The sequence below is a fragment of the Vicia villosa genome, linkage group LG3 (assembly GCF_029867415.1).
Source record: "Vicia villosa cultivar HV-30 ecotype Madison, WI linkage group LG3, Vvil1.0, whole genome shotgun sequence".
Taxonomy (NCBI): Eukaryota; Viridiplantae; Streptophyta; class Magnoliopsida; order Fabales; family Fabaceae; genus Vicia; species Vicia villosa.
This window is the reverse complement of record NC_081182.1, coordinates 34754700-34768257: the sequence shown is the minus strand read 5'-3', so window position 1 is coordinate 34768257 and position 13558 is coordinate 34754700. Positions and strand designations below refer to the sequence as shown.

The window sequence follows — 13558 nt, the reverse complement described above, 5'->3', positions numbered from 1 at the left end:
TCATTCATGTTTTTTTTTTTTAAATTTATTATTCTCTTTTATTTCAATTTTTAATTTATCTTTATTATAATATTAAAAATGTTGTATTTTTTAAATTTCATTTTTCATAAAATATTAATTAAATTTGTATATTCATAAAAATAACAAAACAATATACTAATAAATATCTAAGGATGTGATAAATACATATCCCTTGTCTTATTCCAAAATAGAAAAAGTTTCCATAGACCTCCGGATATTAATACTACTAAAGGAGAGAAGTCTAATGGAGGAATATTGTACATGGAAAGAAGGGATGAGACGGACCTGTTATGCCATGGAAACGACCAGACTCAAGATATAGATGGTGTAATGGAAGAAGAAAAAGTTCAGGAAACTCCTGAACTATGTTTGATGTAGGATGCGATAGTTTTTTGTTTCAGATGTTTTTAATGATGAATGACAACATTAAAATCATTCTCTGGAACTGCAGAGGGGCTGCTGGGAAAGATTTCTACAGATACAGTAAATATTATGTAGATATATGTAAACCGGAAATTTTTGTGTTGATGGAAACTCGTTGTGATCCTGCGAAGCTATACAAACCAATGAAGAAGTTAGGATTCAGTCAATTTTTCACGGTGGAGAATGACGGATATGCTGGTGGTATTGTAGTGGCGTGTAGGGATGAGAATTTAAAAGTCACGTGGTGTGCACAAAGGGAGCAATGGATCCATTTAAATATTCAAAATGCTAATGGCGTGGACTGGAGATTCACTTCAGTTTATGCCAGCCCCAATGACCAAAGGAGGTTAAGGATGTGGGAGGAGCTGAGTCATATTGCTAATACAGAGAAGTTTCCTTGGATTGTAGCTGGAGACTTCAATGATATAGCTAATGCTGTGGAAAAAAAAGGTGGAGCTCAAGCATCATCTAGAAAGTGTTCCTTGTTCAGAGATAATATGGATAAGTGCAAGCTTAATGATCTAGGATCCAGTGGGCCAAAATTCACATGGAGGGGAGGGATATATCATGGTGGACAAAGAATATATGAAAGGTTGGATAGAGCCATAAGTAATGAAGAGTGGAAGTTATTGTTTCCTGACAGTTATATTAAAGTGTTAACAAGAGTAAGCTTCAGTGATCATCATCCCATAATGATAGCTCTTTCCAATATCAGTTCGATTAGGGCAGAGAGAAATTTCAGATTCGAAAGTGCTTGGTTGGAAGATCATAGTTATGCTAATCGAGTCAAGGGGTGTTGGAGGAATGGTGAAGATATCTTCAAAAACCTCAAGCGAATTGTAAGCGACGCCAAGGAGTGGAACATGTGTAATATAAAACAAGTGCAACGTACCAAGAGGAGACTATTGGCACGTTTGCATGGCATCCAAATAAGCATGCAGTCAAATAATAATGCTCGTGGACTAAGTCGTATGGAAAGTAAGTTGCAGCATGAGTTGAATGTTATTTTGAAACAAGAGGAACTAATGTGGTTTCAGAGGTCAAGAACTAAGTGGCTGGCCGATGGGGATCGTAATACCCGGTACTATCATATTAAAACGGTCACAAGACGAAGAAGTAACAAAATTGTGATGCTTAAAGACAATGAAGGGCACTGGATTGACAAGGAAGAAGATCTCAAAAAACTGGTGAGTCAGTTCTACAAGGATCTTTTCAAGATAGGAAAGAATTGGAGCAATTGGTTCCAAACTAAATATACATTTCCAAGGATGAATGATGAGGATGTGAGGAGGCTGGACGACACAATAACTGAAAATGAAGTGAGGCAGGCAATTTTTGCTATGCAGCCATGGAAAGCTCCTGGCCCAGACGGATTCCCGGCAGGTTTCTATCAAAGGACATGGAGTACAGTTGGAAAGAGTGTGTATGAGTTTGTGACAAAGGTTTGGGAACAACCAGATATTATATCTCAGGTGAACCAAACTAACATATGCTTAATTCCGAAAATTGACAAACCTACGCTAGTATCACAATTTAGGCCTATTTCTTTATGCAACACTTTGTATAAAGTGGTAAGCAAGGTAATTGTGAATAGATTGAAGAGGCACATGAGCATGCTTATTTCGCCATACCAAACAGGATTCGTCCCGGGGCGAATAATCCATGAGAACATAGTTATTGCTAGAGAAGCAATGCACACAATGGAAAAGATGAAAGGCAAGACCGGTTATTTTGCTATAAAGGTTGATTTAACTAAAGCTTATGACAAACTCAGGTGGGACTTTGTTTGGAATACTATGCAAGAAGCAAAATTTCCTGAAAAGTTGAGTAATGTTATTATGCATGCAATAACAAGTGTGGAGACAAATGTGAATTGGCATGGTAGCCAAAATGAATTTTTTCGTCCACAGAGAGGCATACGACAGGGCGATCCTTTGTCTCCATACATTTTTGTGATGTGTATGGATAAACTCTCTCATCTTATTGAAGAAGATGTGGATGCCAAGCGTTGGAAAAGTTTGAAACTTGGCAAGAATGGAGTGAGAATCTCACACTTAATGTTTGCAGATGATCTCCTCTTATTTGGGGAAGCCACAGAGAGGCAAATCAAGTGTGTGTTGCAGACACTAGACACCTTTTGCAAACTCTCGGGGCAGGAGATAAGTGACGAAAAAACCAGTATACTCTTCTCCAAAAATGTGGGGAGAAATATGCAAATGAAAATTCTGCAAGCTTCAAAGTTTAGACACACGAGGGGCTTTGGAAAATACTTGGGTGTTCCTTTGCATGGCAAACGACAAAGAAGGAATGATTTCCAATACCTGATTGATCAAGTAGCGGGAAAGTTAGTGAGTTGGAAACGTGACAATCTATCTTTAGCGGGAAGGCTGACTCTCGCTAAGAGTGTAATTGAAGCAATACCACTATATCCAATGATGACAACCAAGCTGCCCAGAACTTGCATAGAAGAGATTCAGCGTCTTCAGCGGCAATTTGTGTGGGGAGACACTGAAGACAAGAGGAAAATACATGCTGTTTCTTGGGATATGGTGACTAAATCTAAACAACAAGGTGGGGTGGGCCTGCGAAAGCTGGATGTTTTAAATGAAGCATGTCTTATGAAGATGGGATGGAAAATCTACACCAAATCCGATGATCTTTGGTGTCGAGTTTTGCGTCAAAAGTATAATATAAGGGAAGATAAGGACTGCATGAGTATAAAGGCGTCAGATTCTAGCCTGTGGAAGGATATTGCTAGAGCTGTCACGACAATGATGCAATATGGACAGTGGAGTGTCGGAGACGGAAGGAGAATTCAAGCGTGGGAGGATAACTGGTTGGGGGAGGAGTTTCGGTTATGTAATCTTGATGTTCAAATTCCTGAAAACTTTAGGGGAGCAACAGTGCGCGACTTAATGAATGTTAATGGCGAGTGGAATTATGAGGAACTTTCTGTGTGGCTTCCTCAGTTATGGCTAGACAGACTTCGTGCGTGTGTTCCACCAAGCACGGATAATTTTGCTGACAGTTTTTGTTTTGCAGGTACAACAGCTGATAGTTTCTCGATAAAAGTCATGTATCAAGAGATGGAGGAAAGTGAAGTTGGTATAGCAGACGAGAATTGGAAAAAGATTTGGAAGGCTAAGGTTCCGGAGAGATGCAAAACGTTCCTATGGCTGGTAAAGCACGATAGGATTTTAACAAATTTTAACAAGGCAAAGAGAGGTATCGGACATGCAGGGTGCTTGCTGTGTGGAAATGTGTGTGAGACAACGTTGCATGCATTAAGAGATTGCAGGAAGTGTGATTTTATTTGGAAAAGTGTTGTTCCTAGTGAATTAATGGAAGAGTTTTTTGATTCAGATCTGGATGAATGGATTCATCTTAACTTAAACTACCGAAATACGAATATGCGTTGGTGGAGCGAATTTTGGATCATGGCATGCCATACATTATGGTATTGGAGAAACCTTGAAGAGCATGATCAAACTTTTGAAAGACCTCTTAATCCCATAAGTTGTATTTTCAAGAGGAAACAAGAATATGATAATGCAACTATGGCTAATAAACAACACAATGATGAGGTAGGCAGTAATAAATTCATGGGGTGGAAGCCACCAACTAATGATATGTGGAAACTCAACACTGATGGGGCTTGCAAATGGGGCCAAGAAGCTGGATGTGGTGGAATCGTTAGAGATAGCAGTGGCATGTGGCGAGGAAGTTTTTCAAAATATTTGGGGAAATGCAGTGCTATTGTCGCTGAATTTTGGGGAGTGTTTGAAGGGCTAAAATATACCCTCGCAATGGGATTTCGAAGAGTGGAAGTGAATGTGGACGCGTTAATAGTTGTTAGAGCTATTGAAGACGGAGTTATCGGGGTAGTGGATTGTGTTACAATTCTAAGGAGGATAATAGAACTCATCGAGTTACATGAGGTGGTTATTATATCGTATGCGCCTAGATCTACAAATATGTGTGCAGATGCTCTAGCTAATAGGGGCTGTTTGGATAAGAGAGACTCGGTTCATTCGGTGACTCCTGATTTCCTCTGGCCTTTGTTGGCAGCGGATTCGTTAGGGATCAGTGGGATTTTTGTTGATCCCGTTTAGTGTTTTTCTTGTTTGGGCTTAGGCCCTCCATTGTACCAAAAAAAAAAAAAAAAAAATTGTGTTGTGTTTCAAAAAAATATTACATGGTCAAAATTCATTCATATCATCATTATAATAAAATAATATCCCACTCAAAATTAAATTATTTCCAAAAATACCGACCTGAATTATTTTCTTTAATAATAAAATTAGACGTGTTAAATTACGAGTGACATTTGGGTATTTGACTCGACCCTATATTATACCAATCAAAATATAAATAAATAAATCATAAAATAAATCACAAAAAAAAAAAAAACCTTTCTCTACACAAGCCTTTAAATTCTCCAAAACACTCTTCTTCTTCATCATTCCCGCTATGGCCCAACAAAAGAAAAGGCTCAAAACTCTCACAAACATTCTCAAAGACAAAGCTTCAGTGATCATCGCATCCCTCTCCGTCAAACGCCACGTGTCCTCCGTCCACATCAACATCCTCCGCGCCACCTCCCACACCCTCTCCTCCCCACCCTCCGAGTCACAAATCGCCGCCGTCCTCTCCATCGGCAACACCTCCTACACTCTCCCTCGCGCCTGCATCATCTCCCTCATGGACCGTCTCCACGGCACCAAAAACGCCACCGTCGCAATGAAATGTCTCTTCACTCTCCATAACATAATCCTCAAAGGACCTTTTACGCTGAAAGATCAATTCTCCTGTTACCCTTCTTACGGCGGTCGGAATTTTCTTAACCTCTCGACTTTTCGCGATGACTCGGATTTTGAATCGGTGCAGTTGAGTTCTTGGGTTCGTTGGTACAGTGCTGTTCTTGAACAGTTTTTAACCATTTCAAGAATATTAGGTTATTACATGAATTCGGTAAAGAATGATTTGGATTCGGTTTCGGTTATGATGATGAAGTTGACGAATGCTGATTTGCTGTATAAGCTTGAAGGATTGATTGTTTTTGTTGAGAAAATTAGTGATTTTCCGGAATCGTTGGATCTTCAGAGGAATGAACTGGTTTATGAGATAGTGAGAATGGTGGGAGAAGATTATAGAAACGTGCAGGGTGAGATATTGATGAGATTGGAGGAGATTGGGAAGAGGGTAGAGAGAGTTGAGGATGTGGGTGAGTTGAACGAGTTGGTGAGTTATTTGAGGAGATTGGAAGAGAGTAGAGAGAAACTGGTGGTTTTGTTTGTGAATAGAAGGAAGAATAATGGGTTTTGGGAGATGGTTAGAGAGATGAAGATGAGAGGGGTGGAGAAGAAGGAGGAGATTGAAGGGAAGTGGCTTACGGTGGTGGGGAAGAGAAACACGGCGGCGGCGGCGGCTGAGTTGACTCGGTGTACGAACCCGTTTCTTGAACCGGGACAATATTTTCCGGTCCCACAGTTGAGTTTTGCAACGGTAAGATGACATACGGCAACGTCGTTTTACTTTTTTGTCTGTAAGAATTTTTCTTTTTTGGCTTTTGTAATTTTTTTATAATTTTTTTTTCCATTTTTCTTTTGGAATAAGCACTTTTTTGTGGGAGGTGTGAAGAACTTTTTGGAGTGGGGTTTTCTATGCTGTTGTGTGAATAATTAAAGTGGAAAACTAGACAGATAGATTATAATTTCATCATGTACATTAAAATAAATTAGGATTTGTTTGGCAAATTCAAAAAGAGAGGGTTTGACTTTTCCATAAGACTTTTATAGAAATAGATTATATCCGTGTATTTCTTGCTATCTTTGTATAATATTGATTGGAATAACTAATGTACTACCATTATTAGATGAATCTAGAAAATATTTTTTTTATTGCAGTGACCGGAATATGTTGAATAAAAATGGTAACTTTGACGTAAATTATATTAAGTGAATTGAGTTGTTTATGACTAAGCTGTCATATCATTACGAGGGTAGTCATTAATTTTTTTATTATTCTCTCCCTTTTTATTATAAGTAAAAAATTAAAAAAAAATTATAGTTATTGTATGATAATGAGAAATTAATTTTTTTTTTATAAAATTATTCTTTATTAATTTGAAGATAAATTTATATAATTGAAAGGAGTGAGAATAATAAATATTTAAGAATATAATAAGAAAAATAGTATTAATTATTTATTGAAATTATAAAACGATATATATTTAAATACAATTTTTTTTCCAAAATAATTTATAATAAAAAATTATTAATTTTATTTCAAATCAAGTTTACCTATATTAAATTTTATTTGAAATGAAATTAATGATTTTTTCCTCATATATGATTTCATTTTACAAAGTTGTCTGTTTCATTTTTTATTTATTTAATTTTGGATTAAAAATTAAGATTGGGTCGGTCATATTTTGGGCTTTGAGGATATAAGGACCAAACAAAAGTTCTTTTAAAAAAACTGAACATTGTTTTCTTTTATAAGAAAAAACACGTACAACAGTCTCAGTGTATTTAATTATGACAATTTTAATATATCCTTATGAGTTTTCAAGGGTCTTTGATGAAATTCCTGTCATACATCTCAAATGCGGATAAGCATTCCAAATTTATTATATTTCAGTTTTTATCGTATAGATTTCGAGATGCATATTTGAAGGCAATAAATGGTAACTTTCGGACATACATATCTGAAATAAATAGAGTATTAGACAAAAACAAAAACCTTAAAACTAAAGCAACTTAACATAGATTTAGCATAGATAATCGGAATTACATAAATAGTGGAATAGAAATTTAACATTATATATTATTATAAACGGATAGAGTATCAATGAAAAGTACTCCACATAACCTTTAAATTGTCATCTGTCTTCAGTGCAAACTGGGTGAACTTTATCTTTTCTTGAGTGTCAAGTGAGGGCGAACGATACTCGAGATTGACCACCTTTCGATTTTTTGGATCTTGCATGAGAGAATTCAATATGTGTTAGCTGGGAATTTCGACAGTTAAAGTGAGATAAAGATTATTGAAGATGAAAGATATTTCGAAGGAAGATGCAAATTCGAGCTTGCGAGGATCATTCGAAATATCAAGTGTATGAAGGGTTTTTATCTTGTTAAGTGTTATCGAAGACAATATTCTCTAAACAAAGATAAAGACTCAGAATATTTTTGGAGCTTAAATTGAAGTGGCGACATCTCACCACTGAAGTAGAAAAAAAGCAAGGTGAGGATATGTTTGACTCATCTCTGTTTGTGGTGTGTGATGCTAAAGAGATGGTTTGGAGACCCTATTTATAAAAGACTTGGAGCAATTTGGACCCAAGAATTCTTATCCTGCCACAAAGACATGTTTTAGATATTAACCTCTGAATTCACTCTTTTTTAATGAAAATATAGGGTTTTGGATAGGCATATCCGAAATAATCCCAGTTGTGTTTTTAAAAAAAGAAATTTATTCTGGATATGTATATCCGTAATAACCGATGTTATTTTTTATTTAAATGAAGGTTATTTCGGATATGTATATCCGAATTATGCAGAAACAAAAACAAAATTTGTTTTAGCATAATCAATACCATAGAAACATGACAAAATTAAAACGGTAAAATGTTGAATAAATGTATTATATATGTATTGAGTCGTATAAAATTTACATTGTGCACGACTATACATTCAAAAAATGGTTCGATTACATTCTAAAATGCAACGAACGAATTGTCACTGCTTAAATCTAAAATTGGTCCTTTCTTCAATTTCTCCCGATTTGATTCTCTCTCAAGCTCCTTCAATTTGGTGAACTTTGCCTTCCTTTTCAAAAAATGATCCGGCCAAGTTTCCGCCTCTTTTGCAGAATGTGCCTTCCACTCTACTGATGTACCCGGAATAGGACACCCTTGTTTCAAATAAACTTGAATAAAATGGAGCGATCTAAGATACCCAATACAAATGATGCGGTCGGATGAGTCTTGAAGTGGGCGACTCCGAAGTGGGAAAAATGTCTTCCAAAAGCCATATCTCATCAGATCGATGCACACCCTATCATATACACTTGCTATAAGATGACCAATTTCAGGGAATCACATCCACTTTACAATTGGTACGAGACCGCTAACACATTGAACGAAAGCATTGTGAATTTTATTGAATTCTTCCTTTTTTCCCATATAGTCGTGTGTAAAGTTCCCTGTACGGCATTAACTCCGAAATAAGTGTTTGGCGTACAAGAGTGTGATTGTCCTCTCCTTTACAAAGTAATCGGGACACGGCCCGAAACCCGCAATTACCATCACCCTCAAATCTACCATCCTTTCAATGTGTTTGTGCATAAAAAGTGGCATCTCATCAATATGGATAATCGGTAGTGGAAGTATTGGTTTTGTAATCAGAGGTGTAAGTGGGGGGTTTTTTAATAGGCGGTGTACGCGGTGGTTTGAAAATGAGAGCTCCACTGAATATCCTTTTTTGCGATTTTTGGGTTTGAAAATTTGGGAAATGTGAATCAACAACTTCATGGTAAGACGAGGTTCGAATTGTTGAATTGTCATCTTGTGTACTTTTCACCGTTTTATGGACATCTTTGGTTTTTACTGGTTTTCACCTTTGATTCCAAAAATGCAAATCCAACAAAAAATATCTTCCCCATAGAAGTGACACCAACAATTTCTAGAAGCGGGAGCCTATACTTGTTGGTCTTGTACGTTGAATCAATTATAAGGACGGTTGAAAATGTATTGAACAACTTAATACTTTCTGGATGAGTCCAAAAAAAGTCAAGGACACTGAATTTATCCTCACACACTCTGTACCTTGAAACATAGTGGTTATCGTCCAAAAGTTTCAAAAGTTGTTGCATTTCGGATCTCGGACCTCTATTCGCCATGTTTTGTTGATAATGTTCATTGTGTACCTTCTTAATATTTGAAACACGTTGTGGTATTTTCCGTTTCAAAATCGGTAAGTATGTTTCTCGGTGCAACTTTGATTATCGATATTTCCGAAATAATTTCCTTCTCCTATGGCTTAAGCCGAGATACAATTGGATGGCCTTGTAGTTTGGTGTCCAAGGCACGATTATGTATACCAAAAATGACATTAAACCGTCAGATATCATCCACTCTACAATATCCACACAATTTTAACGGACACACACTTTTTCTCGATTCAGTGTCATCGTGTTTTAACTTCGAATTTTTGGAATATATTTTCCACTAATCTCGCATCTCATCGTTACAAATGTTTGTTTTCTACTAGTGCCATTGTCAGACCTTCCTATCACAATGCCAAACTCGAGTTTGCTATCTTCCATTCAGACCCATTCAAGCATATGTTGAGGAGCACTGAAAATTTAATCATTGTAAATTATTGTCGGACATTTATCTCAACGTCAATTGTTTTAACGTGTTCCTTCACCTCATCCGGCTTAGCATTGTCATTCACCTTGTCTGAAACTCTTACAACAACTTTGAGAAACTTGTCGGGGTGCACCATATCTAAAACACACAAAAATAGAAAGTTTGTTAAATTCTGTATCTATAACAGGGCATGTTTCAGATATGCACATCCGAAATATAGTTGTTGGGTTTTGGATATGCATATTCAAAGTGACGTTGTTTTTTTCATCCGTAAATCAGCATCAATGGAAAGAAATGAGGAATGGAATGAGAAAAGTTTACCTTAAATTGCAGCTTTCTATGCCATATTTGATCTGATAAAATACTTGAAACTTAGTTTGGAGTGGAAACGTTTATTGAGAATGGTTGAAGTTTTGTGGTAGGTTTTGGTTGGGGGGGGGGGGGGGAATGAAGAGAATAAAATAGTGGTATGGGTGATCATGCAGCAAGGTGGTATATTTATGATATTTTTGGATATGCTTATCCGAAAATACAACTGAATGTTAAAATCCAACGTTCAAATGATAATTTTGTGTAAACAAGGTATTTTCGAAGATGCATTTTTGAAACACCTTAAAAATTGATTTTGGGTGCGTTCGGAGATGGATCTCTGAAGGACATTTTTAGATTTTCAAAGATTTATTTCACCTATATATGAGTGTATTAAGAAATTCACTTTAACTATTTATACTCTTTCTCTGTTGTTGAAATCATATTCACTAATTTAATGACATTCAATACTTAAAACAGTAAATTCATTAAAATAAATTACAGTTATGTAAGTTATATACATTGCATATTCACTAATTTATTGACATTGCATAATTCATAATGAGTGGTGATTGACGGTGAACTTGGTACGGAGGAGGCTGAAATCACTTGATGTCAGAACTGACCCCCGAACCGGACTACCGATGGTGGTAAACCAAAAAAAAAAAGAAACATTTTAATTTTATGTCATCAGATATTCAAGTTATACCATTGTTGCATTTCCATATTAATTATAATATATATGGATTAAGTATATTTTTGGTCTCTATAAAATTACCAAATTTTATTTTTGATCCATTTAAATTATTAAATTTAACTTCTTTAATGCTATGAAACATCCCGTGAAAGAACATTTTGTTTTTCACATTGAATTGCTTTATGGTTGGTTGATGGTACTTATTCTGATTTGTTTTCAGCTAATTTTCCATCATTGTCTAACTTTAATTATACATACTCTTGTGATTTATGTACTAACACTAACATTTGCTCAGCATGTTAACATTTTTCCCAAAGGAAAAATTGGTGATGAAACTCTTGAAATCATGCTGCCCAACCGCACCATCCATTGGACAACCACATTCTTTAGAGCCTGAATCACTTCCTAAAGATTTAAACTATTCATCAAAGATTGAATTTGATAAGGAAGAGAAATCATTGTAGGAACTTAAGAAGGAAATTGGATGGACATTGTTTAACATTCTTGATATTATTCCATCCTGTAATGTGCATAAGATCTCACTTTCAGATGAAGCAAAAGCAGTGAGGCAGCTCCTTAAACCATTGATTATTGATGTTGTGAGAAATGAAAACACTTTCACGTGCTCATTCAAAACTTTTACTTATCAGAGATCATTATCTGATCTTGAAATAAAAGGCATATGCACTAATAAAAAATTTAATCACTACTACGAAAACCCCTTTTACAACGGTTGGAAAAGGGGTACCTTCACGCGGGTCATACTGTTGTTAACTAGGGTGAGGTTGTAAGTTTGTTGTTTTTATCACGGTTTGGAAACCATTATTGAAAGGCAGGACACGTGCCACTTATCACAACGGTTTTACTTTTAAACTATTTTGATACTTACACATAGGTACTGGGTTTCGAAACCCATCAGCACCAATTATGTAAATCATAAATGACCTTTGATCCCGGTTACAATATATAACCGTTGTGAAAAGTGCCCAGAGTTTACTATATAATATGTAGATTGCTTATTTTCCATACACCTTACTAAAGAAATACAAGCTTTCAAATTGATGAAGAAGTCTATAATCTTAAAATTAAGCTATTCTTGAACACCAACTTAAACAAACCATTATTTTCTAATTGCATGCGTCTCATCGAGCATTTCATGCTCTTTTACATATATATTGTGGTTTATTGGTCTAACTCCTTAGACACACCGTTGTCTTCAATTATAGTTAAATTTCTTATAGTTAATGAAACTTAACTATAATCGAAAACAACGATGCATCTGAGGAGCCAGGTCATTATACCATAATCTACAGGGCCGGTCCTGGGTGTTTAGAGGCCCTGGGCAAATAGTAGTCTTAATAAAAAAATTGAGCAATTAATCGTGAATTTTTTTCTTCTTGGTTTGTGTTTTTTTCTTTTGTTTTAGAGAGAGAAAAAAGACAATGTATCAGCTCAAAGGGAAGAGTGGTGATTCTCGATGTCATTAGAGGTGGTGGCACACTGGCACTGCGGTGGTTGGCGCGTGGGACGCAAAAATTTGACGGTGAAGAGTTAAAAGAAAGATAAATACGTGAAAATGTAAAAATATATTAAGAAATGAGATGTGAATTTTATTTTGGCATTGATGCATTCAAAGAGAGATGTTTTTTTATATTTAAATTATAAATAACATTAAAAACAAAAAATAATTTTAAGTATCTTATTAAAATTTGACTAATACAATTATTTTTTTTTTTTTTTTGTAAGCAAGAATTTCATATATGGGAGAACTAAGGGTTCTCCAAACCTTGATACACAAGAGCGGAAAAGTCCGACAAAAAGACAAAATTACAAACCAATTCCACCTACGACATAAAATACAAAGGATCCTTGCAAAAGTCGTAAAAATTGCAATTGGAATAAGCAATGTCGCCAATGGAAGCCCACCTCCACACCAAAAACTTTATATTCCAAACTATATTGTTTATATTCCACTTTTCATTCCTAAAACAAAAACCGTTTCTTGTTAACCAAATACTCCAACAAACGGCAAGCCAAAACACCCCCAATTTACCGTCTTTAATTCCCTTTCTCCGACCGAAGAGTAACCATTCCATAAAAGAAGACATTCCCTCCTCCTCTCTCCAATCCGGAAAATCCAACCAAACACCAATTTCCCTCCAAACAACTTTGATCACAACACATTTAAAGAAAATATGATCTTTTTCTTCCAAGTGTGTGTTACAAAAAATGCAATTTAAGCTAGAATTAGAAGAAGCAAAAGAAATACCTCTATACACTAAAAGATCTTTAGTGGGTAGCCTATTCACAAAAAGCCTCCAAGCAAAAGCTTTAATCTTATAAGGGACCTCCAATTTCCAAACAATTTCCAAAGCCTCCTCAAACCTTTTGGATGGACCAAACGGAGTACGAAAAGAAACATACCGGTGGTAACACGAAGCTACCAATTATGATTTCTATATCACTATTGTTAACGTGGAAGTGTTTTAATTATTAAACAACTAAATTTCAAAATTGTAAAATATAAGAATTTTTTTTTTTTATTATAAGAATACCTATTGATTTTATGATTTTTAAAATAAACGTTAAAAATTTATAATTTAAAACTAATGAGACTTTCAAAACATTAAGACAAAACAATAAAAAAATTCAAAAACTCGAGATTTTATTAGAATTAATATATAAAATATAAGAGAAACTAAACTGGTTAAATAAAATTATAAAATCTTATA

General features: G+C 35.4%; 1 protein-coding gene across 1 annotated transcript; it reads left to right on the top strand.

Annotated features, from left to right (window-relative positions):
* The first annotated feature begins 4853 nt into the window (after positions 1 to 4853).
* LOC131655381 (putative clathrin assembly protein At4g40080) lies at positions 4854 to 6224 on the top strand. Its single transcript, XM_058925263.1, has one exon. The coding sequence runs from the start codon at positions 4915 to 4917 to the stop codon at positions 5956 to 5958; it is 1044 nt and encodes a 347-aa protein (XP_058781246.1). The 5' UTR covers positions 4854 to 4914; the 3' UTR covers positions 5959 to 6224.
* The last annotated feature ends 7334 nt before the right edge of the window (positions 6225 to 13558 follow it).

Excerpts from the sequence above, each read along its gene's own strand:
- LOC131655381 (XM_058925263.1), top strand. The coding sequence starts at position 4,915 with ATGGCCCAACAAAAGAAAAGGCTCAAAACTCTCACAAACATTCTCAAA.